The sequence below is a fragment of the Bos mutus genome, chromosome 18 (assembly GCF_027580195.1).
Source record: "Bos mutus isolate GX-2022 chromosome 18, NWIPB_WYAK_1.1, whole genome shotgun sequence".
Lineage (NCBI taxonomy): Eukaryota > Metazoa > Chordata > Mammalia > Artiodactyla > Bovidae > Bos > Bos mutus.
In genome coordinates, this window is record NC_091634.1 from 9,513,602 (window position 1) to 9,541,009 (window position 27,408).

General features: G+C 51.5%; 1 protein-coding gene across 5 annotated transcripts in view; it reads left to right on the forward strand.

The window, feature by feature from the left end:
• Nucleotides 1-344: 344 nt before the first annotated feature.
• Nucleotides 345-27,408, forward strand: part of SYMPK (symplekin scaffold protein) — a 33,238-nt gene continuing 6,174 nt past the window's right edge. Inside the window, exons 1-22 of one of the 5 annotated variants that reach the window (XM_014477625.2) lie at nucleotides 345-548; nucleotides 4,142-4,298; nucleotides 4,434-4,557; nucleotides 4,682-4,747; nucleotides 6,011-6,064; nucleotides 6,159-6,232; nucleotides 8,094-8,220; nucleotides 8,828-9,077; nucleotides 10,396-10,566; nucleotides 11,761-12,000; nucleotides 13,733-13,887; nucleotides 16,211-16,361; nucleotides 17,527-17,731; nucleotides 18,571-18,721; nucleotides 19,654-19,889; nucleotides 20,953-21,034; nucleotides 21,185-21,298; nucleotides 22,510-22,657; nucleotides 23,722-23,882; nucleotides 25,366-25,474; nucleotides 25,805-25,905; nucleotides 26,519-26,609. In XM_014477625.2, the coding sequence (XP_014333111.1) occupies nucleotides 4,453-4,557; nucleotides 4,682-4,747; nucleotides 6,011-6,064; nucleotides 6,159-6,232; nucleotides 8,094-8,220; nucleotides 8,828-9,077; nucleotides 10,396-10,566; nucleotides 11,761-12,000; nucleotides 13,733-13,887; nucleotides 16,211-16,361; nucleotides 17,527-17,731; nucleotides 18,571-18,721; nucleotides 19,654-19,889; nucleotides 20,953-21,034; nucleotides 21,185-21,298; nucleotides 22,510-22,657; nucleotides 23,722-23,882; nucleotides 25,366-25,474; nucleotides 25,805-25,905; nucleotides 26,519-26,609 (2,791 nt within the window). In that variant the 5' untranslated portion in view covers nucleotides 345-548; nucleotides 4,142-4,298; nucleotides 4,434-4,452. Of the gene's footprint in view, nucleotides 549-884; nucleotides 1,022-4,141; nucleotides 4,299-4,433; nucleotides 4,558-4,681; nucleotides 4,748-6,010; nucleotides 6,065-6,158; nucleotides 6,233-8,093; nucleotides 8,221-8,827; nucleotides 9,078-10,395; nucleotides 10,567-11,760; nucleotides 12,001-13,732; nucleotides 13,888-16,210; nucleotides 16,362-17,526; nucleotides 17,732-18,570; nucleotides 18,722-19,653; nucleotides 19,890-20,952; nucleotides 21,035-21,184; nucleotides 21,299-22,509; nucleotides 22,658-23,721; nucleotides 23,883-25,365; nucleotides 25,475-25,804; nucleotides 25,906-26,518; nucleotides 26,610-27,408 lie in introns of those variants that run through there. The other 4 variants (XM_070387487.1, XM_070387485.1, XM_070387486.1 and 1 more) reach the window with 4 other exon arrangements.

Below are 27,408 nucleotides of genomic sequence, written 5' to 3' on the forward strand. Positions count from 1 at the left end.
TTACTATAAGGACCGGTAGGAGACCCTCGAAACCACATTTCCCTTTGGACGGACTGGAAGACTGAGCGTCTGATAACTGGAAGTGCTCCAGATTGTGTAAATGGCCAGGACAAAAGGTGGAGGGGATCGGGGCCTCTGCTCATATCCCGCTGAGACTGGAGATAACCTGCAAGACCTAGGAGCTTCGCCTATCCGACTCTGTTCAATCTAACACCAGCCGTCCAGGGAACCAGAGTCTTCATGAACTCCATTTCCCAGAAGCCTCCAGCCCCCCTTCCGTCCCGCCCCCCTGTCACAGGACTACATTTCCCAAGAGCATGGCGCCCGAAAGACGGAAATGAAGGGCTGCCCGGGCTTCGCAGAAGGAGAGGGCGGAGGGCCGCTCGCGCGGCAGGGGCGGAGGCGCTGGTACAGAGTGGACTCCATTTCCCAGCGACCCGCCGAATGCAGTGATTGCGTAGTGTCACGGCGGCGAGCGGAAGATGGCGGCGGCGTCTGTGAAGAGGCGCTGCTGAGGGGGCGCGAGGGGGACGGAAGCCGGAGCCGCGGTGAGCGGGGGGCGAGCAGCGTGGGGGCCAGGGACGAAGGGAGGAAGGACTCTGAAAGGGTAGGGGCGCTGTCGGGGCCAGTGAGGACACTGAGAGGAGAAGGGAGCAGTGACGCTCGGGACCCCAGTTTCTTCCCAGCTTTTGGACCCTTCCGTGGCTCCTCAGTACCCTCAGGGCAAAGTTCCAACGTGGCCGCCAAGGCGCGTCCGCGCTCCCCGGCCTCAGCTCTGCCAATTTGCTGTCCCTCTTTTCGCGCAGCTGCACTGGCCTTTCGATTTCCTCAAACTCGCCATACGCTTTCCCGCCTCAGGCTTTTTGCACATGCCGTCCCCTCTGTCTGCAACATCCTTTTACTCATTCCGCCTGGCTGACTCCCATTCATCTTTCGGATCTTGGCACCAACGTCACTTCCTCTGCGAAGCCCTCCTTTCCCGCCCTCCGTCCCGAAATCCGCCTGTTGGAGGATCTCATAGGTCGCTGTTCCTTTCCTTCATGCCACGGAGGGGGTGGTCTCACTTGTTATTGAACCTTTATTTGTGTGGCTTGTTAGTCCTGTCTGTGACCATGAGCCACATGGTGGGTAGGGACTGGGTGTGTGTCGGTCTCCGCTGTGTTCCCAGCACTGCGGAATCGCGCTGAAAACTCCAGTTAAGGTTCGTTGAATCAATGAAAGATTCTCAGGGGGCCACTCTGTGAATGTAAGGGAAGTCGTCGTACTCCAGGTGGGAGTGGGGCGGCAGGACTCTATAAGGAGCACAGCGAGAGGGAAGGGGAAACGATGATTATTGGTGATAGCAAAAGACTGCAAGATACCCCCAGATGTTCTTTAGTAGGGAGACTGGCAGGAAAAAACCAGATAGCCTTCAGAAAATAAAATATCATGGAATTGTAAAAAGGAATGAGGGAAGGGGGTAAAAAAGGAACCAGAGACAAAGAATGGACTGCAGCATATATTAAGGGAAAAGCAGAATGGAAAACAGTGTTTATCGTATGCTTCCTTTTGACAAAAGTAAAGGAAATACTTGAAAGTGAAAGTCGCTTAGTTGTGTCCGACTCTTTGCGACAGTCCATGGAATTCTCCAGACCAGAATACTGGAGTGGGTAGCCTTTCCCTTCTCCAGGGGATCTTCCTAACCCAGGGATCGAACCCAGGTCTCCCGCATTGCAGGTGGACTCTTTACCAGCTGAGCCACAACGGAAGCCCAAAGGACATACGGATATACATTTAAAAAAAAATGTGGAAGAGGAAGGACACCAAGTAAAAAGTTTGGGTGACTCAGTGTATTCTCATCATGAAAAGAGAAGAAAAGTTCATCATGAAAGCGTTCATTGTGTTCTGGGAAACAGCAGTATACTGAATTGTTGGGTGGCCATGACCTTTAATTTGCATGAACAGAGCTGGGGGGCAGGGGAAGCAGTTCTTTTTAGAGAGGCAGTCCCGCGTGGGACTGAGAAGGCTAGGTTCTGCAGCCAGGCTGCTGGGTCTGCATCTTAATCGTTGTGAGCCTTTGATCAAGTGGTTTTACATCCTTGGACTTCAAACATCCACATCTGTAACATGAGAACTGGGGCTTCCGTTGGGGCTCGGTGGCAAAGAGTCTGCCTGCAGTGCAAGAAACTCGGCTTTAATCCCTGGGTTGGGAAGATCCCCTGGATGAGGAAATGGCAACCCACTCTAGGATTCTTGCCTGGGAAATCCCCTGGACAGAGGCGCTTGATGGGCTACAGGGTGTTGTGAGGTTTAAATAAGTTACTGTGTGAGAATTGTGCCCAGGACATACTAAATGTTCAATAAATATTTAGCTGTTATTTTTCAAGCATTCCCAGAGCCAAAGGGCATACTGAGGGATACTAAGCCCAGTGATTGTTGAAGCCATTTGACATTTACTCAAAAGATTTTTTTTTTTTAATCTTTTGGTCACACTGCGTGGCATGTACGATCTTATTTTCCTACCAGGGATCAAACCTGTGTCCCCTGCATTGGAAGTTCAGAGTCTTAACTGTGGACCACCAGGGAAGTCACACTCAGCAGATTTTTACTGAATACTTATTAGATGACTTCCCTGGTGGCTCAGACGGTAAAGTGTCTGCCTACAATGCTGGAGACCTGGGTTCAATCCCTGTGTCGGGAAGATCTCTGAAGAAGGAAATGGCAACCCACTCCAGTATTCTTGCCTGGAAAATCCCATGGATGGAGGAACCTGGTCCATGGGGTTGCAAAGAGTTGGACACGACTGAGTGACTTCACTTCTTCTCCTTCTTCACTTGGTGCCAAGCGCTGTTCCACGCTGGGGATAAAGTGAACACACACACCTCTTCCCTCGTGGAGCTTATAACTATGTAGTGTGTTTATAATGATCCACGCCATGGAGAAAAACAAAGCAACACAGATGGTGAGGGAGAGTAAATGGAAATTTGAAATCAGATGGTCAGAGAAGACCTCGCTGCTGGGATATCTGAGTTGAGACCTGAAGGAGATGAGGAGGAAGAGAGCTGTGGCAGTATCTGAAGGGAGGGGTAATCCAGGTAGCAGGAAGAGAAGCACAGAGGCTTAGAGGAAGGGGTATGTTGGTGCAATGACGAGGAGGCCAGAGTGACTGGAGCAGAAAGAGCCAAGAGAAAGAGCAGAGACAGCAGAGCCGGATCATGTAAGGTCTGCCCGGCCTTGGTGAGGACTTACTTGGCTTTGACTCTAAGCAAGGTATGGGGGTGACAGGCAGCAGGGAGGCTAGGAAGGAGGCTGTTGGACAGTCATTCATTCAGCAGATACCTGTTGAGTATAAACTGCTATGTACAGTATATTATGATTCTTTCAAAAGGTGCATCTTTTTCACCTCCTCAAATTATTAACAGTTTATGCAATAGCCTTCAGATCTCTTTCCCCGCACGTGAAAATAGCTATACTTATGTTTACTATGTCTGTTAATTCATCTAATCCTCAGAATAGTTCTGGGAGATCACCACTGTTGCCATCCCTGCTTTACAGAAGAGACAGCTGAGCCCCAGCTGTTTCTTGCCTCAGGTCATTCTGTGTACACACACACACAAACTTGACAAAACTCAGTTGAATCGTATACCTTCCTCTGTGAGGCAGCAGACTGTCACTGTCATCTTTTCATGATGATAATTCTTTGAGACCCATCCTTTTTTTTCTTGTTTGCTCCCTTTCCTACTTTTTGGTTTTTCCTTCCATTCGTTTTTGATGTTTTTAACAAATACATATATTTTTCCTTTCTTTTGTGAAAAGGGAACATACAGTAAACATTGCCTTCACTTTGCTTGTTTTTAATTTAATATGTGCTGGAGCCCACTGTTTATCAGCACACAGAGAGATTTGCCTCATTCCTTTTTACAGTTGCGAAGTATTTTATTTTGTGGATGTATCACAGTTCTGCAGCCCGTTTCCCTATTTGAGAAGACTCGGGTTGACAGCAGTCTTTTGCTACTAGGAATAGTGCTGTAATTGATATCCTTATTTCTTGATTTTTGCCAGTGTGCCTTTGAGAGAGATGTCCAGAAATATCCCCCACTTCTTTTGAAACACAATGTCATAATATTCCAGAAAATGGCAGAAGTATAATTTATTTGATTAGGCCTTCTCTGAGGTACTGAGTACTTATCTACTGTGTGGAGGACCCAACTGGAGAGACGAGGGGCACTGAGACCAGAGAGAGGCGGCTGCTGTGCGTGCATCTGTTCAGTCCTCCAGCAGGTGTTTGTGGTCAGCCTGCTCTCTGTAAAGTACTGGAGGTGAGGCTTGGTTCTCCACGGGGTACAGCCTCTTAGCCAGGAGACATCAGTCTCCCCCAGATTACAACCCCACGAATACAGAGCCCTTCAGAGATAGTGGAGTAATGGCCGAGCTTGCTCCATCCTCCTCTCCAGCAGGTACCGGGCCGCAGCCATGGCAGCCAGCAGTGGGGACAGCGTCACACGCCGGAGCGTGGCATCACAGTTCTTCACTCAAGAGGAGGGGCCGGGCATCGATGGCATGACCACATCAGAGAGAGTGAGTACAGAGAGAGGTGTGGAGTAGGGAGGCCTGGGCCCTCTCCAGGGTGACCCACCCCTAGCTGGAAGATCTCAGGAGTGCTGTAGGAGCTGACCTGACCTGCCTTTCACCCTCCTTCCAGGTGGTAGATCTCTTGAACCAGGCAGCACTGATCACCAACGACTCAAAGATCACAGTGCTCAAACAGGTGAGGGGAAGAGGGTGACGCCGGGCTAAGCAGGATGAGAGGAGCTGGGATGGGAGCCTCGGAAAAGAGGGCACTGGTACTAACACTAGCATCCACGTCTAAGCGTTTGGGATACGGCACGCAGCGCTGCTCGGCCACACCATCGTTTAATTCTCACAAAAGCTCTCTGAGGTAGGGTAATTTCTTCTCTGTTTTACAGAGAAAGAAGTAGAGTCTCAGAGCTTAAATTAGCCCAAGGTCACTCTGCTAGGACCTGACAGAATTAGGACCTGAATGCTGGATTCAGACTCCAAATGCTATGCTCTTGATCCTCAAGTTTCTTCTCCGCCAGAGTCCTGTCCAGTGGGGAAGACGTACAGGTGACCCAACAGTGGGGACCCAGAGTGGGCAGGGCTGAGATGGAGGCGCCTAGGGGGATGTGGAACCCAGAGACTTCTGACCCAGCCTAATGGCGGGCAGTTAAGGAGGACTTCCTAGAAGAGGGATGTCTGAGCTGAGACCTGGAGGAGAAGGAGAGAACCAGGCCAAGGGAGAGAGGGAGAGTGTCTTGAGCAGAGGGCACAATAGCTGGTACAGAAGCAAAAGAGGATGGGGATTTAGGGAGTGCTGAGTGTGGTTCAGAACAGGAGGCAGATGGAGTTCAGGGGACCCCAGTTCTGCTTGTTCTGCACATGGCCTTGGGTAGCCAACGCCACCTCAGCAGTGAGTGGGGTTCTGACAGGGCCTCCCTCATGGGGTGGTTGTCAGGGCTGTTCACCAATAGTGCCTTGGCTCGTAGGCACTGAGCTTCTGTGAGAGTGTCTTTGGGAAGGGCTTATTCCAAAGAGCCTGGCAGGTATTACACAAGGGCCTCAGGAAGTGGGCTCTCACTGGGATAAAATGCTTGCTGAATTATGGCAGTTGAATGGGGAGTAGAAACAGAAGGAGCGTGGAGAGAATTGCTGGATGCGCCTCAGGAAGGTAGGAGTCCCATGGCACCTCTCACATACTCACTGGTCCACCAGGACCTGCGCCTTGTAGCATCTTCTTATTGAAGCCTCACAGTAGCCCTACAAGCTGTTGTTTCTGGTTCCCATTTTACAGAAGAGTAGACTGAGACTCAGGGGAAGCCGCTTCCCTAGGCCATGCTGGGAGTTGAGCTGAATCTGAACTGAACGTATCTGCTGCTCCCCCATGCTGGTTTCTCCTTCGCATGCCTGTCTGTACTGACCAGCCTCTGGTTTCATAAGTGTGTCCTCCTCCTCTTTCCTGATCTGCTTCCAGGTGCAGGAACTGATAATCAACAAAGATCCCACACTACTGGACAACTTCCTGGATGTGAGTGGCCAACAGGAGAGAAAGGGTATGGGTGTGGGGATAAGGGAGGTGATCCTCGTACAACTCTGACCCACCTTCTTCTTGACCCTGGCAGGAGATCATCGCTTTCCAGGCAGACAAGTCCATCGAAGTGCGCAAATTTGTCATCGGCTTCATTGAGGAGGCTTGGTACGGGGTGTTGCATGGCATCCGTGGGGGCACCCCTACTGGAGTCAGCCTCTCGGGCTCCTGGCCTGGCCCTGCCCTGAGAGTCTTGCCCTCTGCTGCCCACACCCATTCTCCCCCTCTGATTCCCCAGCAAATATTTAATAAGGTCCAAATCTTGGATCGTCCACTATTCCTCTACTTCTTCCACACTTCACATCTGCATCATCAGTAAGGACTGTCGACCCTGCCTTCAAGCTGTAAACAACATCTGACCATTTTTCAACCACTTCCCTTGCTGTACCAAATACTTTTTTATTCGATCCTCATACATGGGATTATTTGTTTGGCCCATTTAACTGAAGAGAAAACTGTGAATCAGAGAGGTGAAGTGAGTTTCTTAAGGTCACACAGCCAGTATATGGCAGTGCTGGGATTTTAACCCATGTCCATAACACCATTGCCCAGATTCTCAGTCTCCCATCTTTTACTGGTAGAGTTTTTTTTCCAATTGAGGTATACTTGATTTATAATAATATACTAGTTTCAGATATACAACATAGTGACTCAAATTTTTTATAGATTATATTCCACTCAACTATTATAAAATATTGACATATTCTCTGAGCTGTACAATATATCCTTGAAGTTTATCCATTTTTTATGTAGTAGCTTGTACCTCTTAATCCCCCTACCCCATCTTGCCCCTCCCCCATTCCCTCTCCACACTGATAAATGTTAGTTTTGTCTTTTTTTAACATGTTAGCATATATAGAGAAGCATATGGAGAAGGCAATGGCAACCCACTCCAGTATTCTTGCCTGGAGAATCCCAGGGACGGGGGAGCCTGGTGGGCTGCCGTCTATGGGGTCACACAGAGTCGGACACAACTGAAGTGACTTAGCAGCAGCAGCAGCATATATAGCACTTTTGATTTTAAAATTTTAACTGTTTTTCCAAACAAGCAAAAAAGAAGAGTGATATTTTTTTGAGGTATAGTTGATTTATAATATATTAATTTCAGATAAGTAACATAGTGATTCAGAATTTTCATAGATCACTGGGACAATCAATGGTACATTTTCTGAGTTTGCCAAAACACTTTTTGTTCCAGATATGTATCACATGACTGCTGTGTGCCAGGCATTTGTGTCAGGCTGTAGAAATAGAACTGGATAAAAACAGATATTGTTTCTGCCTTCATGTAGCTGATAGTTGAGTTTCATATTTTTCAACGGATTAGCTTAATATTTAACTTGAGATTGTAACATGATGTGAAAATTCACATTCTGAGCTCTAGGTGTAGCCTTGAATTTATTCATTCACTGAACAAATATTTATTGAAGGCCTTTTCATTCTTTCCTTCAACAAAAAATGAGACTCTGCTAGTACTTAGATGGTAAAGAATCCCCTACTTTCAGAGCCCTCCATCTTAGGTAAAAAAAATTAGTAAATAAGACTCATGATTACGTAGGGCAGAGTGCTTTAAAATATTAATGACTAATATTTGTTGAATGCTTTCTTATAGCCTTCTAAGAGCTTTACATGTATTGTTGCAGTTTTCACAACAAGCCTCCAGGTAGGAGCTATTCAAAATGAGACAAAGGTGCTTGTTCAGATTCACACCAGTGGTCTGGCACTGCTGCCTCTTAGGTGAACTGTGGGGCCCTAATAGTACGAGAGAGTGGGCGTCGTAGGACCCACCTAGACCGTGTTCGAGCGCACCTATGTCCAAAGGTACCAGATGCTGGCACACACGACAGGTGCCCACCTGCATTCCGTTCTTTTGACACATCGGCCCTGATTTCCCTTTCCTTGGAGGCTGCAGGCTCCCATCACCTGCGCAAAGGCCACCTTGACCTTGCCTTTCTTCTTCCATCCCCAGCAAGCGAGACATTGAGCTGCTGCTGAAACTGATCGCGAACCTCAACATGCTCTTGAGAGATGAGAATGTGAATGTGGTGAAGAAGGCCATCCTCACCATGACCCAGCTCTACAAGGTGGCCCTGCAGGTAGGAGCTCCCTTCCCAGCCTGACAGGTCTCATTCGTCTCTTAGAGTTCAAAACCAGCGTCAGATCACATCTTTCAAGGTCAAGATGTGCTGTTGATCTTTAGGAACAGACAACGAGGGGCTCTAAATTCTAACAGCCCAGGAGTTGCCATTAACCCCTCTTTCCCTGCATCCATCCATCCATTTATGCGTTCCACAGACGTTCCCCAAGAACCAGGTCTTGTGATCAAATGGGCCAGCTGGGTCCACACTGTGGTGTGATGTACATTAACATTATCAAAAGGAAGAAATCCGTTTGCTCTCTGCCACCACCTTGTGAGGTCGGCATTGTTGTTCCTTTGGCTTCTTTAAGATCTGAGCCTTCAACACTCAGCCTTGTCACTACCTCTGAACCTTATGAGGGCAGGGCCAGGCCTGGCTTGGTCACCCTGGGTCCTGTCCCCCGCATCACCTAGCCCGGGGCCAGGGACGGAGTTGTAACTCGGTGAACGTGTCCCCAGTGAACGTATGTATCATCGTTGATGGATCTCTGAGCTGTGGTGGAGTCAGTGATTGGCGTCTTGTCCCCATTTGCCTGTCTGTCCACCCCTCCCCGGCCCACACACAGTGGATGGTGAAGTCACGGGTGATCAGTGAGCTCCAGGAGGCCTGCTGGGATATGGTGTCGGCCATGGCTGGGGACATCATCCTGCTGCTGGACTCTGACAACGACGGCATCCGTACCCATGCCATCAAGTTCGTGGAGGGCCTCATCGTCACCCTTTCGCCCCGCATGGCTGACTCGGAGGTGCCCCGACGCCAGGAGCACGACATCAGCCTGGACCGCATCCCTCGTGACCACCCCTACATCCAGTACAGTGAGTGCCCCGTCAGCTGGTGCCATTGGTCTGCCACTGCACCGGCTCCCTTCTCCTCCTTTCCCCCTTTCCCCCTTTCTTCGTAGTTTTTCATTTCTGGAATCAGTTTGATACAGTGCTTAAGAGCCCTGATGCCACATTCAAATCAGTGTTACCTCTTCCTCACGTGAGCCTGGGCAAATTACTTCTTTCTGAACCTTATCTTCCTTCTGTAAAATGAAATGGCAGTAGGGCCCTTCCAGGTTGGTAGTGCTGTTCCATGGGAATGTGAGCACCCAGTAGTAAATACCAGCTAGTTCTGCAGCTTTTCTGATTGCAAATTATAAAAGTAGTACATGCCCGTTTTAGTGTCAAGCAATAAATATGGAGGAGTAGGAAGGGAAATTCCATCTTTCCCCAGTCCTGCTTCTCAGAGATGAATACTGCCAAGAGTATTGTTTCCTCTCAGGTCTTTTCTATGCAAAGATAGGTATTTATATGTGTATATTCATAGTTTTGTGTTTGTTGGGTTTGTTTATAGAAAACAGGGCCATGCTTAATACTTCCAACTGAGAGGCATGAAAGTGTAATGACTTGTGTTTGAATCTCTGCTCTGCCATTGAGCACCCGACCTATTCTCTCTGAGCCTGTTTCTTCATTGGTAAATCCGGAGTCATTACTATGGCATCTACTTTAGGGTGTTAGTATGAGCTTTTGGTGAGTTTATATGGCTGGCATTGTAAGCATTCCACAGATATTAGCTGTTCTTCTATATTGTTTGACCACGTTTTGAACTCAACAAAAATTAAGTTGCATCTTTCCCAAACAATATCATGTTCAGATGTTACAAAATATTCCATTAGAATGGCTACATTACATTCTGTATTTTATTCACTGTTTTGTATAATGTCGCATCCAGTAGGTTTTTGCACAAGAAATGTCAGGAAAGATATTTGCCACAGTTTCAGAGTTCACTTTTGGTGAATGGATCAAGGACCCTGGTGGTTCAGAGGATTTTGAGTCCTCTATCTGTGTGTTGTCACGTGTGTACATATTCAAAGTTTTACGTTAGTGTAGTTCAGACAGATTCCTTATAGTTGGATATTTTAAATTATTTCTACTTGGTCAGGATTGCAAGCCCATGCTTTGAGCGTCATCTCTAGATTTTTATTAATAGTATTATAGTCAGACTCATCACGCACTAAATCTCCTGAGTTTTTTTAGCCAGTCACAGCCATCCATGTACGAGGATCTTTCTCCTTTTGGTCCCAAAGACTGCTCTCTCTGGAGGCCAGGGAGAAAGCCGCCTACTAACTGGTCCTTTTCTCTCCCTCGTTAGATGTGCTGTGGGAAGAAGGCAAGGCAGCCTTGGAGCAGCTGCTCAAGTTCATGGTGCACCCCGCTATCTCCTCCATCAACCTGACCACAGCCCTGGGCTCCCTGGCCAATATTGCCCGCCAGAGGCCCATGTTCATGTCAGAGGTGATTCAGGCCTACGAAACCCTCCACGGTAGGTTGGTGCCCTCCCCCACTTCCCCTGTCCACAGACCAATCTCCTCTTATGTGGGCTAAACAGCAGGCCCCGAAAGCTTTCATCATCATCAGTCTAGTAGGTTATGGCCATAAGGAAGGCTTCTCTAGATGAGACACATATCTTTCAGTGATTGCACATGACAGACACGTGGTTCAGAGCTGCTTTAACATTGAGGTATGTGTGGGTGAAGTGACCTGGTGTCTAAGTACTTTACAATACTCCAGCTCTTCCCCTGTCTCCCCTAAAAAAGCAGGGAGGATAGACGTGCCAAGATCAGCGAAATGTTGATGGCTACATGGTGATTCATTACCCTGGTCTCTCTACTTCTGTGCATGTGTGAAACTGAAAGGTGTGGAGCAGAGGCATGAGTGTGTGAAGATCAGGAGTCCCTCTCCCTCTCCTGGCTCTTATGTGTCTCTTCCCTAGGGTAGCAAAGATGGCCCCCAGTTGTTCCAGACTTCCATCCCATCTACTTGGCAACCCCATGGGAAAGAGAATGACTCCTTCCCAGCCATTCCAACAGAGGTCCAAGGGCTCATTGTTTCTGATTGGCCAAGAAGACATTGTGAGCCTATCTCCCAACCAATCACAATGGCCAAAGGATTGCAGTGTTCTTACTTGCTCTGAGACTCTTGTCCCCTTGGACTGAGAATGGAGCTGGGATGGTTCCCTCAAAGGAAAATGGGAGTGTTGTTGGCTGAGGAAGTGGGAAAGGATGCTGGGCAGACACAGTTGCAGGCATCCTCTTTTGCTGTGGAACAGGGGAGACTCACCTCTCAAGGTGATTGTTAAGACGTTTGAAGGTCACTCTGGTGTCAGGGACCAACAATGCACTGCTGTGGCAGCTCAGTTGAAACATTCTGCAGGTGATTATTGCTTTCCGCAGGACAAGTGTGTTGGAATTTCCAGACCACAGGTAGAGGGAGATGAGACTTAATGTTTAATAAAAGGAGGCTGGGTTTTCTGTTTTAAGGTTGACTAATACTGAGGGAGACCTCTCAAGGGAATATCAGCTTGTACAGGGGGAAGGCCATACAGTAGATCTGAGAGTGAAGGAGCTCTGCTAGGAGATGCCCGCCACCACTGCCCAAGGTGGGGCTTAGGAAGTCAGGTGGGCAGGGCCCCATGAGCTTTGTCCACAGCATAAAGCTCTTGCTACTTTTCTTGCAGCCAATCTGCCCCCAACGCTGGCCAAATCTCAGGTGAGCAGCGTGCGTAAGAATCTCAAGTTGCACCTGTTGAATGTGCTAAAGCACCCAGCGTCCTTGGAGTTCCAGGCTCAGATCACCACCCTCCTGGTGGACCTGGGCACGCCTCAGGTGGAGATTGCCCGAAACATGCCCAGTGGCAAGGATGCCCGCAAGCGGCCCCGAGACGACTCGGATTCCACACTCAAGAAGATGAAGCTGGGTGAGCTGAGGAGCTGGGTCAGGCCTGGCAGGAGGTGGTGGCAGGGACTGACCATGTCCAAAATGTCTAATTATTTACAGGAAACTGTAAGCTTAATTTACATGATAGATTATATTGTATAAATATGATGACATATAATAAGTGATGTCAAAGTAAAATTATTAAAGAATATAACATACGCAAAAGTAATTACTTAAGTTATACAGAAAGGAGTAAAATGAAAATAGTCTCCCTTTCATCCCTCTCCCCAAAAGTAACAAAACCACAAGTATTAACACTTAGGTTTTCTTTCAGAAATGCCTTTGATGTGTAGAGTTCTCCTTTCCTGTGAAGTAATTTGCTGGGGGGTGGGGGGCGGCCGTGCTGCAATACACAGATCCCATGATGCTCCCCCCCGCAAAAAAAAAAAAAGAAAGGATGGAATTTTATTTTTGTTTTTTTCATTTTGAAAAATAACTTATTGGGTATGAAGATTGAGGTAGAGATCTGTTTTTCTCCACGTATCCACCTAATTTTTTTTTTCTTTATTTTGGCCGCTCCTTGTGGCATGTGGAATCTTAGCTCCCTGACCAGGGATTGAACCCACAATCCCTGCAGTGGAAGCAGGAAGTCCTAACCACTGGATCTCCAGGGAATTCTGTAAATTTCTGATAGCATTTTTCCAAAAAAACTCACATCAGTGTATGCCACCCCAGCAGTGTGTGAGTGCCAGATACCCCACTGGGTAAACCCTGGGTATAAATGGTATCCTTGGTTTAAATTTGCTTTCTTGCCTGTTTTGGAGTTAGGCTGTGCATTGTTTTACATTTATTAGCTGTTTGCATTTATGTGAAGTACCCGTTCTATTGGGCTGTTCAGCCTTTTGTAATTGAATTGGAGATGCCCTTGGTTAATGCAGGGTATCAGCTCTTTGTTACATGTGCTCCAGACTTGACAAAATTGTGTAACATGTCATATTTTTGCCTTAATCTACTTAAATCATCATTCTATTGAACATTCCAGCTTTTCCACTTTTGTAACTATAGCTTCAGGGAACATCTTTGCACACAAAGCTTTTTCTCTAAGGTTCATACTAAATTAGTTTTTTCCCTTGAGCTAGAACCTCTGTACTTGTATTCACCCAGCCTGTTCTTGATAGAAGTTGTATGCTGTATCTCTGTACCGTCAGTGTTGCTGTGAATTTGCTGTACATTTTACTTTGGCTGTATCTGTAAGTTTTTAGGGTAGATCCTATAAGTGGAACTGCTGTGTTGAAGAGGTATACACGTTTAAAATTGTGACCTGCTATCAAACTGCCCTTCCCGAAGGCCATGCCAGTTTACACTTCCACAGTTCACACCCCCACAACAACTGTCACTACTTTTTTTTTTTTGTCCATCATATAGGCAAATTTGTTGTCTTATTAGGATGTTTTACATTTTCTTGATTCCCTGTGAGGCTGAAGACTATTTCAAAGATAGGTGTTTTTAAACAATAAAGCTCTGTGAGCTTATTAGTTAACCTTTTCGTCTTCTTGGAGCTTAGTGTGATCAGCCAGGCTGGTGTTTCCATTTCTCAGGTGAAGAGAACTGAGGCCTAGAGAGAGGTGGGTAGTTCCCCAGGGTCACGTGGCCACACTGCTCCTGTTTGCTGAAGCTGCTTCGGGGCAGGGACCGCCAGGGGTACCTGAGAGGAGAGAAGGGCCTGGTGCTCCCTCCAGAGAGTCAGCATCTTGTTGTCTCCTCCATCCCAGAGCCCAACCTGGGGGAAGACGATGAGGACAAGGACTTGGAGCCAGGCCCCTCGGGAACCTCGAAGGCCTCAGCCCAGATCTCAGGCCAGTCAGACACAGACATCACAGCCGAATTCCTCCAGCCTCTGCTGACACCCGACAACGTGGCCAATCTGGTAAGGACACGTAGGGGCCTTCTCCCACAAGGCAGGGAGGAAGGGTCTCCAGTCTTTCCCTGCCTTTCCGCTCCATGCTGCCCACCTTTTGCACATAACATCAGACCTGAAACACTTCTCTTTTCAGGGTTGGGAGGGTGTGGTCCACTGGGCCTTCCTCACCTTGGATGGACCTCTTCTTAGATGATCTTTATTCCTTCAAGAGGTCACTTGTCATACCGCCCACCCCCCAGTCATAGTTCCCCGTCAGGTTTTCTAAGTCTCAATCTAAGACCCACCCACTCTTCTCTCCTTTCCTTTGCAGGGAGGGCCTATTAGGTCTATTAACTGGAGCATCAGCCCCATGACTTGTTCATTATGTGGTGTGGGATTGGCATTGGTGGGGTGGGATGACCAGTGTTATTTTTAGATTTTCAAAGATGTCCTGCTCCAAAGTAACAGAACCATTGGTTTGAGTTGATGAGGCAGTTGGAATGGGGGAGGGGCGAGGAGGTGGGAGGGTGGTGGTCCTCACATCAGTCTTCAGGCTGTAGCAGCACTGAGACCTTTTTGTTGGACCCTCCTGGAGAATATCTCTTCCCATGCTCGACGGCAGTCACCATCAGCTTTCCCTTCTGTCTCCCTAGAGGCTCCAAGGGGGTTAGTTGCTGGGCAGTTGGGGCAGCGAGGAGTTTACTCTCCAGCTCACATCTCTTTGGTGAGCTCCAGGCCTGGGTGTCTGGCCACCTGCATCTTTCTCTCCTTGAGTGAAAGGAGACTTAACATGTCAAAACTCAACTTGTGAAATTTCTCCTCCCACTCCAGTATAGGCCCATGGCCCCTCCTGTGTTCTTGGCACACATGCCTCTCGTCCCCACACCAGAAACTTGGAAGTTCAACTCTTTGCCTCCACCTCCCCCCAGCCCTTCCCCTCTTCCCCAGCCCTGTGACTGACCCCTGCCCTGTCCAGGCCCCGCCCTCTTCCCACAGAGGACCACTTCTTCTGGCTCTGCCTTCTACCCTCCCTGCGGCAGCCAGAGGCATCTTTGTCAAGTACAAGTCATAAAGCTCCCCTGCTCAGATCCCTGCCAGGGCTCTCTGCTTCCTTCCAGATAAAACTTAAATTCAGCTTGCCTTAGGCCCTGTCTGATTTGGCTTCCATCAACTTGTTGTATCTTATCTATCCCCGTCACACTTCAGGAAATTGTCTTTTTCAAATTATTAGCATGTAGTTGTTCACAGGATTCTTTTGCTCTCGTAATACCTGCTGTCTCTGTAGTAACGTGCCATTTTTTTGTCCCTGATACTGTGTCCTTCCTCTTTATTTTGTATATTCTTGCCATAGATTTGCTTGTTTTAAGCCATTTCAAAGAGCTGGCTCTTAAGTTTTTGATCATCTTTCGTAATCTTTTGTTTTATTTCTGCTGTCTTTTTTTCTCTTTTGTTTCTGCTGGCTTTCTTTCTTTCATGTTACTTTCTTTCAATGTTTTTCCCCAAAGGTAAACGCTTGGCTTATTAGTGTTCAGTCTCTGATAGCTCAGTTGGTAAAGAATCCGCCTGCAATGCAGGAGACCCCAGTTCGATTCCTGGGTGGGGAAGATCCCCTGGAGAAGGGAAAGGTCACCCACTCCAGTATTCTGGCCTGGAACAAAAGAGTCAGCCACGACTGAGTGACTGTCACTTCCACTTTTCTTCCAATGTAAGCATTTGAGGGTCCGATTTTCCATTTAAGTACCATTGTAGCTGTATCTTCCATGTTTTATTTCATTATTTTTCTCTTGTCATTATTTAAGAGCATGCATTCAAACTTCCAAGCCTGTAGGGGGTTGAAGTTATCTTTTGTTACCGATTCCTGACAGACGTGGATATGTTGTTCTGTTAGGGTACTGATTTTGTGTGTGTTTGTTTTAAATCAATTTCTGTCTCATATTACACTCTGTCGCTGAACCTCCTTCCACTCTCTGGGCAGAGTACCAGCTCTGGTGCCTCTTAGCCTTCTCCCATGCTGTTCCCACACCTAGAATTTCCCCATCCACCTGCCCCCACCGCTGCAAGGCCTCACTCTCTGTCAGTCTGCTTCCGGCCTACCTCTCAGTTCCCAGCCTACATGCCACCGCCCGGAGGAGCCAGAGCGGTCCTTGGCCTTCCTGGGGTGACGCCCCCTTTCCCTCTCTCATATGCCACCCACACTGCATCAGTACTCGTTTTCTCTCTCACTTGCACAAGAATCTGTGCTTCATGAGAGGCGGCCCAGGCCTGTCCGCATCACTGCCATTCTGCCAGCAGTGTGTGGAACCAGTGTCCATTGGGTCAGTAAGTAAGGAAGGTTCCTGGCATCTTGCAGGTCCTCATCAGCATGGTGTACCTGCCCGAGGCCATGCCCGCCTCCTTCCAAGCGATCTACACCCCAGTGGAGTCAGCAGGCACCGAAGCCCAGATCAAGCACCTGGCTCGGCTCATGGCCACGCAGATGACGGCCGCAGGACTGGGGCCAGGTGAGTGCCGCAGGGAGCTGACCAGGGCCGGGGTTGGCACTGTGGCCACTGGGCTCTCCTTACTTGGAGAGCGCCTCTTTGTCAAAGTGCAAATGGAAAACCATGTGAAATCTTAGGTGTCAGTAGTCACAGGTCCCATAGATAGAGTGAGTGCTCAATATTTTCAGGCCCTGGGCTTTGAAGTCCAGCAGACCTGGGTTTGAGGTCTGAGAGGACCCAGACTACCTCAGCCACTTAGTAACTGTGTCTTTGATCAAGTTACTTAACCTCTCCAAGCCTCGTGTGGGTTCCCATTCTCAAAGTGCTGCTGAGGTATAAATTATGTACAGTGAAACTCATGGCTCAAAGTGTAGAGCGTAGTGGATTTTCACAAAGTGAACATGTCAGTGTAAGCACTACCCAGGTGGAGAAGGACTGTCACCAGCATTCTGGAAAGTTCCTTCTTGCTCCTTTCCAGTAGAGACTCAGTGCATCCCCTGTCCCCACTCTTGTCTTCATAGGTGAGTTGTTTTAGTTTTGAACTTCATATCAGTGGGATCATAGCCTCTGGCTTACTATAAACTCAGCATGTTTTTGAAGTTCATCCATGCTGCTGTATAAACCAAGTGTTTATTTTTTATTGCTCATTAGCCTTCCTTTATGTGAACAGGCCCCCATTTGTTTATCCACACTCCTCTGTTGACAGACCTGTGGGCTCTTTATACAGTTTTTGGCGGTTATGAGTAAAGCTGCTGTGCCCTCATTTGTGTTGAGTTTATACGAAGCAGTGGAATTGTTGGGTCTTGATTTGGGGCATGTTCAGTGCTGTTTGAAACTGCTCATCAGCTTTCTAAAGTGGCGATACCTGGTATCACTCCAACCAAAAGACAATGACGTTTCTTGTTTGAACCTCAATCGTTTTATTGCAAAGTAGGGATGAAAAATATTCCTGCTCCAGAAAAGCATTTTGCAGAATTTTTTTTTTTTCCTAATTTTTTGCTTTTTTGGCCATGCCACAGAGCTTGCAGGATCCTCATTCCCCAACCAGGGATCCAACCCACGCTTTACAGATTGAAATGAATTTCGGGTATGCAAGGCTTAGAGTGGAACCTGGCCCACAGGAGGTCCTTGGGTGGGAGCAGGTGGTTCTGACACACCAAGAGCCCGTTTGCTGCCTTCCCCTCAGGCGTGGAGCAGACCAAGCAGTGCAAGGAGGAGCCCAAGGAGGAGAAGGTGGTGAAGCCAGAGAGCGTTCTGATCAAGCGGCGCCTGCCAGCCCAGGGCCAGGCCATCTCGGTAGTGGGCTCCCTGAGCTCCATGTCCTCCCTGGAGGAGGAGGCGCCCCAGGCCAAGAGGAGGCCGGAGCCCATTATCCCCGTCACGCAGCCCCGGTGAGTCCCCTGACAGGTGCTGGTGCAGGAAACTGGGGCCTGGTTTTGGTGTGTATGTGACAGACGAAGGCAGATAAACAGAGATCGGTCTGGGCCAGGATCTCAGATTCCAGAGTCAGTGCCGTAACCACTGAACCTTATCTGCTGTTTTCTTGTATATAAAACTACTGTCTTATATCTAAAATGGGGCTGATCGTATCTCTCTGTCTTTGAGGATAAGAGAGAATTAAATGAGTTCACAGTGCTGGTTAGAGGATTAAATCAGATGGCTTTTGGGTGGACAGTGATGATGAGGTAAAAAGCACTTAGCGTGGTTTCTAGCACGTAGGAAGTGCTCCTGGTTGTTCCCATCATTGTCCCCATCATCACCTGTCTTACAGACCACAGAATCCAGCCTCTCCCTGCCCTGTCCCCAACCCAGGCTCGCCAGCAGGCCCTGACCTGCTGCCCCTCCAGGCTCTCTGTTCGCCTTGCTCCCTCCTCCTGTCACACCAACCTCTTGGTCGGCAAAGCATGTCCCCACTTGGAGGCCTTTGCACTCCCTGTTCCCTCTGCCTAGAGAGCTCATCCCCAGACACTTGTGGGTCTGATTCCCTCACTTCATTCAGGTCTCACGTTGTTATCCGTTGCCTGCTCCTTATAGCAGCCTCCCCTCAGATACCATGTACCAAACCAGAATAGCATCCTCTGCCTTCTCATTGCCCTGCAGTGCCTCGGGGTCACGGGGGAGTTGGAGGGACAGTGTGGGGTTGTCTCTGTCTGTATGGCCTGGGGTGGGGCCCGGGTTCCAGAAAGGACGTTCGGAGTCACCAAGTCCCTGTCCCTACTCTCGCACATAGGCTGGCGGGTGCTGGCGGGCGCAAGAAAATCTTCCGCCTAAGTGACGTGCTGAAGCCCCTGACGGACGCGCAGGTTGAGGCCATGAAGCTGGGCGCTGTGAAGCGGATCCTGCGGGCCGAGAAGGCCGTGGCCTGCAGCGGGGCCGCCCAGGTGTGCCCCCGTCCTCCCAGTGCCTCCTCCCAGCCCCTCTCTCCAAGAGCCTGCCGCACGTCCCAGCGGAGAGACGGACCTCCGGGTTAACCCTCCCTGGCTCCAGACCCCAGCACTGCCGCTCACCGGCCGCTTCTCCCAGCCTCACTCTGACCTCCCATAAGGCAGATATGATAGCAGCAGCTCCTCACAGGCAACGTGGAAGAAGATGTGTGGACACGCGTGCTCTGTCCCCCAGCGCGGTGGCTGCAAGGAAGAGCCGCCTGCACGTGGGCTCTCAGGGTGCTTGCTCTTGCTGCGGTTCACAGCATTCTTGTTCTTTCGCCGCAGACACACTCACACACCCACACCTGCTTTAATTCTGATTCTGCTGCTTGCTGGGATTGCAGCCTCAGTCAAGTGGCTGTTTCCCCAATTTTTGAAGTTTAGTTTTAGTTAACCAAATAGTATATGAACATATGCTTTCTGTTCAAATTATTTCCAGGCCATAAAGGGACCATAAGTCTTCTTTGGCCCCCATCTGCGAGCCATCCCCCTAACAGAAGCAACCAACAAACACACTCGGGGAGTCCTTCAGGATCATTTTCTGTAAACTCAAGATAATACTCCTAAAAATTTAGATATTTATATTTTAGATGCACTTTAGATACAGTGTAGCTATTTGTAATTTTATGTATCTATGATTTAGATATTACTCCTAGAAATTCTAGCTATTACTCCTAGTTTTATTGTTACTGTTTTCTCCCTTTGCAGTTTTTTTCTTCATATAAAGGAGACCTCCTGAAAATACGGTTCTTAGGTTTTCCTTCCTCACTTAATACCGGGTCTGCGCTGGCTCCCTGAGGCTGGGCGGGAGCAGAAGCAGGACACAGTGAGGGGTGCCCGGCGTTGCCCGCCCCCCACGCCGACACAGATCCTCACTCCCATTTCAGGTGCGCATAAAGATCCTGGCCAGCCTGGTGACGCAGTTCGACTCGGGCCTGAAGGCCGAGGTCCTGTCCTTCATCCTGGAGGACGTCCGGGCCCGCCTGGACCTGGCCTTCGCCTGGCTCTACCAGGAGTACAACGCCTACCTCGCAGCTGGCGTCAAGGGCGCCCTGGACAAGTATGAGGACTGCCTCATCCGCCTGCTCTCCGGCCTGCAGGAGAAGCCGGACCAGAAGGACGGGTGAGGGGGCAGCCCTGCACCCGCCGTCCTCAGGGGTCCCCTGTCCGTGTCCTGCCTTTGCTTTCTGGGCTCCGAGCAGCTCTTCTCAGCACCGAGTGGGTCCTCCACGCGCCCGCCCCAAGCCGCCGCCTCTCCCCGCCCTCCCCACACACAGAACAGGTCTCTGCAGTGTCACTTTGTCCCCGGCTCTGCTGCTTGCCCTCTGACCGAGCTGCGTCACTCACCTCTGGGCCTCCGTTTTCTCCCGTGATGTGTGATGACAGTGCCTGCTTCAGAGGCCTGTTCTGGGGGTCAACTTCTTGCCATCCCCATCTCTTGCCTGAATTGGTTCTGTAGCTTCCTCCTTGTTCTTGACCTCTAGCATATCCATTCTCCAGCAGCACAGGTGACATTTGATAATGTAAAGCCTCTTATTTCCCCACTAAAAACCTTCTACTGTCCTCAAGATAAAATGTGACGTCCTAAAAAAAAAAAAAAACTGATGTCCTTAATAGGCCTTGTGAGATCTTGTATAATCTAGTCGCCACCAACCCTCTCGAGCCTCTTTTTGGCCTCTCTGCTTTTCCCTGCCCACCCCCCACCCCCTGCCCCGACTTCAGCCGCGCCAGCCTTCAGTCCTGTGTTCTCACACATGCCAAGCTTGGCACTTCTCTGTTCTCTACCTGGGGTCCTCTCCACCTACTCCTTGCATGGCCAGCTCTTTCTTATCTACCAGCATTGACTAAAGCATCTCAAAGCAGCCTTTGATGGTCACCGTGTCTGAAATACAACACCCTTCCCAACTCCCCTCATCATTCCCTCCCATTGCTGCTTTGAACAAGCTAGGAATCCCCATTGGACAAAACTGAGTTTCAGAGAGGCAGTCTCTGCCCATGTCGCCAGTCCATCCCCAGGCAGCATTTGAACCCTACTCTGTTGCTTCCAGAGCTCTGTAGCTCTGTCCGCAGGGGGTTGAGCGAGTGCTCTGTGAGGGGTCCTGCCAGCTCTGAGCTACAGTCAGCAGGAGGGGGAAGCCCAGGGGCCTCTCCTTTGCAGCTGTACCCCGTCCCCCCCACCCCGGCAGGATCTTCACCAAGGTTGTGCTGGAGGCGCCGCTGATCACCGAGAGCGCCCTGGAGGTGATCCGCAAGTATTGCGAGGACGAGGTGAGGATGGGCGCGGCTGGGGCCATGCTCGCTGCAGCCTGGGGTGGGGTCGGGGGTTCTGTGAGGGACGTGATCTGACTGAGACAAGGGAGACACCCCAGAGACACACTGCGGTGCCCTGAGCTCTGGCTCCCTTCCTTCTTGCCGCAGAGTCGCACCTACCTGGGCATGTCCACTCTCCGAGACCTGATCTTCAAGCGCCCATCCCGCCAGTTCCAGTACCTGCATGTCCTGCTAGACCTCAGCTCCCACGAGAAGGACAAGGTGACCCCTCACCCCTGCTCTGTGCTGGGCTACACTCAGCCCATCCTCTGTCCCGAGTAACCAGCCCCGTCTTTTCCACATGGCCCTGAAGGTTTCTGGGCCAGCTGCCCTTCTTGTGACAACTTGGTGGTGGTGGCTTTTCCACTTTTGATGGCACGAGGCTGCTTAGAATGTACATAGACAACACCCCCCCCCCGCTCCTCCGGCCCAGGAATGGCAGTCCATTTCGCTCTTACTCCGCCCATGTTGGTGCACCCCCTCTTAAGGCCTGGTGCTGTGCTGGGACCTGGGGGCGGGCACTGACCAGGAGGGGAGCCATTGTGACCACACAGCGTGTTCAGTGCCTGGAGTAGAGTTGGGTGTGCAGCCAGGGAAGGGAAGCGGTCTAAGGAAGACTTCTGGAGGAGGAGTGGTGTGAGCCAAGACCTGCACTGAGTGGACGAGTGTGCCCTGCACAGAGGGTCAGCGTGTGATTGAGAGGCTCTCGGTCCGTCCCTGTTCCTGCCTGCCGCCAGCTCCTTCCTGACATCTCATGGCCATTCACTCAGCAAGCCTTCCCTGCTGGCTTGGCTCAGTGGTGCTGTTGGGGATAAAGCGGTGCCCAAGACCGAGCCCTGTTCACAAGGCCCCCAGCAGGGGATGTCTGAGTGAAACAGGATCTAGCCAGTGACAGGCATGCCAGCAGTGGGAACCTTTTGTGCCAAGTCTTAGAGCTGGGGAGAATGTGGTCACTTTAAAAAAAAGTGAGGGCTTCCTTGGTGGCTCAGACAGTAAAGTGTCTGCCTGCAATGAGGGAGACCTGAGTTTGATCCCTGGGTCGAGAAGATCCCCTGGAGAAGGAAATGGCAACCCACTCCAGTACTCTTGCTTGGAAGATCCCATGGACGGAGGAGCCTGGTAGGCTGTAGCCCATGAGGTCGCAAAGAGTCGGACACAACTGAGTGACTTGACTTTTTCGAGCGACTAAGGAAAGCTGCTTCCAGTTGGAGTGTAGCAAGCAAGACAAGAATGAACGATAAGAGACGGGATGGGGCAGGTAGACGGTGGCGTGGTACAGGGCCTTGGGTTGGGCCAGAAGCCTCTCTCCCAAGCTGGTAACCAGCCTTGGGCACGGCAACTCAGCCCCGCCGGGCCTCTCTCAGACCTCGGCTTGTTTCACACCAATGCCGCCAAGCTCAGAGCGGCCGTCCTCCCCCGACCCCACTCCTCAGGTGCGTTCCCAGGCCTTGCTGTTCATCAAGCGCATGTACGAAAAGGAGCAGCTGCGAGAGTACGTGGAGAAGTTTGCCCTCAACTACCTGCAGCTCTTGGTCCACCCCAACCCGCCGTCGGTGCTGTTTGGAGCTGACAAGGACACAGGTATGGCGCAGGTTCTCCAGAGGTGCAGTGAGCTGGGGGATGGCCCGCTGGGGGAGACAGCCAGACAGCAAGAGCTGGAACGCGCTCAGGTGGCGAAAGCAGGAGCCTGTGGGAACCCAGAACGGGTGCCTGGCCCAGCCTGAGGGGTCAGGGAGAGTGTCCTGAAAGAGGGCGCAGCTGGGCTGGAAGCCGAGGACCAGGAGAATGAGCCAGTGATGGGACTCCAGGAAGGGCCAGGCAGGTTCTTTGCAGACCATTCCCTTAGCAGAGCTCCGGGTCCTCTGGCATTGCAGACCGGGAGACCCAGGCCCCCAGGGAAGGGCCCATTAACCTGGAAGGTTCTGGCTGTGGCAGAAAGCAAGGGGCTTCTAGGAGCACAGGAGCCCCAGTGCAGCTTGGGTGCCGGGCCAGCTTCCCAGGAGGTGTGCTGGCTCTATGACCCTGAGGTGGTGCAGAAAGAGGAACTGGAGGGCTTCCCTAGTGGTCTAGTAGTTATGACCGCATGCTGCCAATGCAGGGATCACAGGTTCGATCCCTAGTTGGAGAACTAAGATCCTGCCACACAGTGAGGTTAAAAATAAAAAAGAGTTGGGCGCCGGGTTCCAGGCAACAGAGTAGCACGTGCACAGGCTCCAAAGTGGGGGCCCCAAGGGACCGTCAGAAGGAGGCTGTGAGCCCAGCACACACCCCCAGAGGCAGGGCAGCCCTGAACAGGAGCTGTCAGGGAGAGCAAGGCCAGGCGTCCCCTGAGGGTCCCGGATGGTGGTGAGAGCGCTGAGGAGGGGAGGGGCAGGGCCAGATGTGCTCTTGGGAAGATCGGTCTGGGTTGGTGGTCAGAGGAGACCAGATGGGAATGTAGGGCAGAGACTTCTAGAAGGGGAGCAGGTCTGGTTGCACCTCATTTCCCAAAGGACTGGCTTCCTTCCCTGGGACAGTTTGCTTCCCAGGCCCAGCTCCCAGTCCCTTCTGTGCCTACTGCCCCCCAAGAAGAGCCAGGTGCTGGGCAGGGGCGAGGGGGAGTGGGGCCCATCTGATCTTCACCCCCTGCACCCCTGCCCTCTTAGAGGTGGCCGCACCCTGGACCGAGGAGACGGTGAAGCAGTGCCTGTACCTCTACCTGGCTCTTCTACCTCAGAACCACAAGCTGATCCACGAGCTGGCGGCCGTGTACACGGAGGCCATCGCTGACATCAAGAGGACAGTGCTGAGGGTCATCGAGCAGCCGGTGAGGCCCCTGGCCCGCCCCTGGCCCGAATACCAACTCCAGCCCCGCACCTGCCCCTCCCCTGGATGTCCTTCCCCTGCTGAGTGCTGAGGCTATGGGTCATCACCCCCCGACCCCCCACTTCCATCCACTCCTGAGAAGACAGCAGGGTAGCCCTGTAGTTAAGAGCTTCCAGTCGGACAGACCTCAGTTCACATTCCATCTCTCCCCTTCTCACTGCGTGACCTTGCACCCTTCAGTTAAAACCAAGCAAATAATTCAGACCAGCAAGCTTGTTGGAGTGATTGATTCTGTGACCTCTTGCCTGTGAATACCTGTATCCCTGTTGTCATGTATGAGCCGTCCCTCCCCTGCCTTGCTGACAGGAATCTTTACTTGTCGTGGCCCGAGTCCCTCCTGCTCCTCTCTGGAGCCACAGGGTCACACACAAGAGAAGCAATGCAGTTACAGGCTGGCCTGTGAAATTCAGAATGTCTGTTCTTCCCTTCTGTCGCCAGATTTGAAACTGCTCTTCTCTATCTCTGTTCCTGACATTTTATTACTGAGAATTCCACCATAAACCAAAGGAGAAAATGTGGCAGGTTAATTCCCACATACCTGCCTCCCAGAGTCAATGGGGTCCTTACCTGTAACGTGGGGGTAGTGATCTGGTTGTGAGGAGGAAGCAGATTCTTCTCCTCATTGTCACGGTGAGCCCAAGGGACTGTGAGCTCCTTGAGGGCAACGACTGTCAGCTCCACTTGCAGTTGGGCAAAGGAAGGGACGAGCCCTTGATGCCTGGCCCTCCTCCGCTCCCTGTGTTCGGTGCCCGTGGAGGGGATAGGGGGAGGCTGCAGACGCAGCAACAGGTTGAGCCCTGATCTGAGCCAGCAGCAAAGCTGGCACCTGGGTGGTCACAGGGAGGTGGGCAGGGGTCACTTGTGCCTGCAAAAGCAAAAAAAGTCTTCACCAAGGAATTGAAGAATAGCTTGGGCATCAAAGGTCAGGTTGAGTCCCAGAGGCCAGGCCTGGCCTGCCTGGTGGGAGGGCAGCATGATAAGAGTGCAGGAAGGCGCTGCAGGAGCCTGTGTGTGTATGAGGTCGGGTAGAAGAGACCTGGACACTTCTGGCAGCCCTGCCCACCTTCCCCAGATTTCCCCCACTTCTCTGAAGCCTGACACCCATTCTTTTCTCTCTCTGCTTTATTGAGATACCACTGATCACAACATTATCTTAGCTTAAGGTCTACAAGATAGTGATTTGATACATGTATATATTGTGAAATGATTATGATCATAAGTTTAATTAACATCCATTACCTCAAAGAATTATTGCTTTTCTTCTAACGATGAGAATATTTGAGATCCGCCCTCTCTTGCCAGTTCCTCCTCCAGAGTCCCAGTGTCCCGCCAGCTGCCTGGTCTCTGATGCCTCCCCAGCTCTGCCCCTGGGCCTGCATCCCCTCACACTGCCCAACGTCTCCTCTCTCATCTCTCGCCTGTAGATCCGGGGGATGGGCATGAACTCGCCAGAGCTGCTCCTGCTGGTGGAGAACTGTCCCAAGGGGGCGGAGACACTGGTCACACGTTGTCTGCACAGCCTCACGGACAAAGGTGCCTCCCGGGACCCCATCTTTCTTCCTTCTCCTCTCCTGTCCAGGCCCTCCCCATTTGCCTTCTCAGGACCTGGGGATCAGAGCCACTGGGTCCCTAGACGCTTGGCCCTCTTGTGAGTCTCTCCCCATCCTTGGGCCTCAATTTCTCCGTGCGCAAGGGTGCACTGCTAAAATGCATTTGAGAAACCGAGGGCCAGGGATTTCTGCTCTGAAGTGGAGCAGTCCCTCCCCGCCCCTGCCACACACCCACCACCATTCGTTTCTCCTCCTCAATGTCCACCCCACCACCCCAAGCCCCTGAGCCTCCTGCTTATTCCTCCGCCTGCAGTGCCCCCGTCCCCAGAGCTGGTAAAGCGGGTCAGGGATCTCTACCACAAGCGACTGCCAGACGTCCGCTTCCTCATCCCAGTGCTCAATGGGCTGGAGAAGGTACGGAGCTGCACACCTGGATGCCCCCACCCATGGGGACACGCCTGGCAGGGCGGGGAGGAGGGAGGCTCCCGGGCACCCTCATCAGATGCTGTGAGCACAGTCTGGGTCTTGTCTGGGTCAGTCTCAATTTGGCAAGCCCCGCCCCTCTCTGAGCCTCAGCTTCTTCCTGTTGTGAGTGAATATCCCAGTTATCCACCACCAGAGCCCTCCTCCCCTCCCGCCCCACCCTGTACACACGATCCTCCTGAGAACAGAGTGGAGCCACAGAAGCAGGGCAGGGGACACCTCCCCTTGAGCGTGTGCTTCCCCTGCCCTGGTCTTGTTCCTCCCAGGCTATGGGACCTCGCGTGAACCTCCATCTTCTCTTGTAGGAGGAGCCATCAAGCTGGCCCAGGGGCTCACCAGGGGGTGATGAGGCTGGGGCTGGGTTAGACCAGTGAGCTGGGAAAGCTAAACCTTGAGGGACCAAAGAGAGGAGAGAGGGAAGGCACTGGGGGTCTAGGTGAGGCCAGAGCTTGCCCCTCACCGCCCCAGGGTGAGCAGTGGGCAGGCTTCTCTGGAGTGGGCAGGGGATGCATCTGACCTGCCCTCCTCTGCCTTGCCCTTGTAGAAGGAAGTGATCCAGGCCCTGCCAAAGCTCATCAAGCTTAACCCCATCGTGGTGAAAGAGGTCTTCAATCGCCTGCTGGGCACCCAGCACGGTAGGTGATGTGCTCGCCTCCCCACCAGGGGCCAGCTCAACCCTGGCCCTCGTTTCCCTCCCCAACAGCTCCCCCAGGAGACCCCACCTCAGGTGCAGGAAGGAGGAAGAGGTCCCAGAGGTGAGAGCTGGGGGAGGGATGCCACCACCTTTTGGTGGGGGGTGTTCATCTTGCTCTCTGAGGCTGCCATTCAGGCTTGGTGACATCTCGACATCTGTCCCAAAGCTCCTGGGCCACCCTCCCATGATACTTGGGTGATGGTTTCATCCACATTGGGGACAAAACTGTGGGACTGAGGGCTGACTCTCTATAAGCATTTTCCCTTCCAGGACCTCAAACACGGGCCCCATCCCTGCCCTACCTCAGGTCTTGCCTGAACCCCTCTGGCTGTGGGTGAGGGGCCTTTTGTTCGAGTTTGGACTCGCCCTGGTCCAAAAGAAAGAAAACTTTCAACCTAGACAGACTACCAGAGGGCATAGGGTAGATTCCTCAGCCCTCACCCCAGGGGCTGGAGCTAGGGAGGGTGGAAGCTCTCTGTTCCGCACGTGACTTGGCGACTCAAAACACGCGCGCGAGTGTCTGGGACCCTCGACACCCCACCAGAAGAGTGCCGTCTCCCCCAGCCTCGTGCCCTGTGGCGTTCAGCCCGAGCGCTGTGTGCAAGTCTGTTGCCTGGCCCCCTCTTGTCCCGTCTAGCAGGCGCCCCTGTGCCTCTCTGCTGTGCTGGGGACCTGGGATGAGCTCGTCCACTCCCTGCCCTTGTGGGTGCACAGCCTGGGCCGGGACGGGAGAGTGGTTG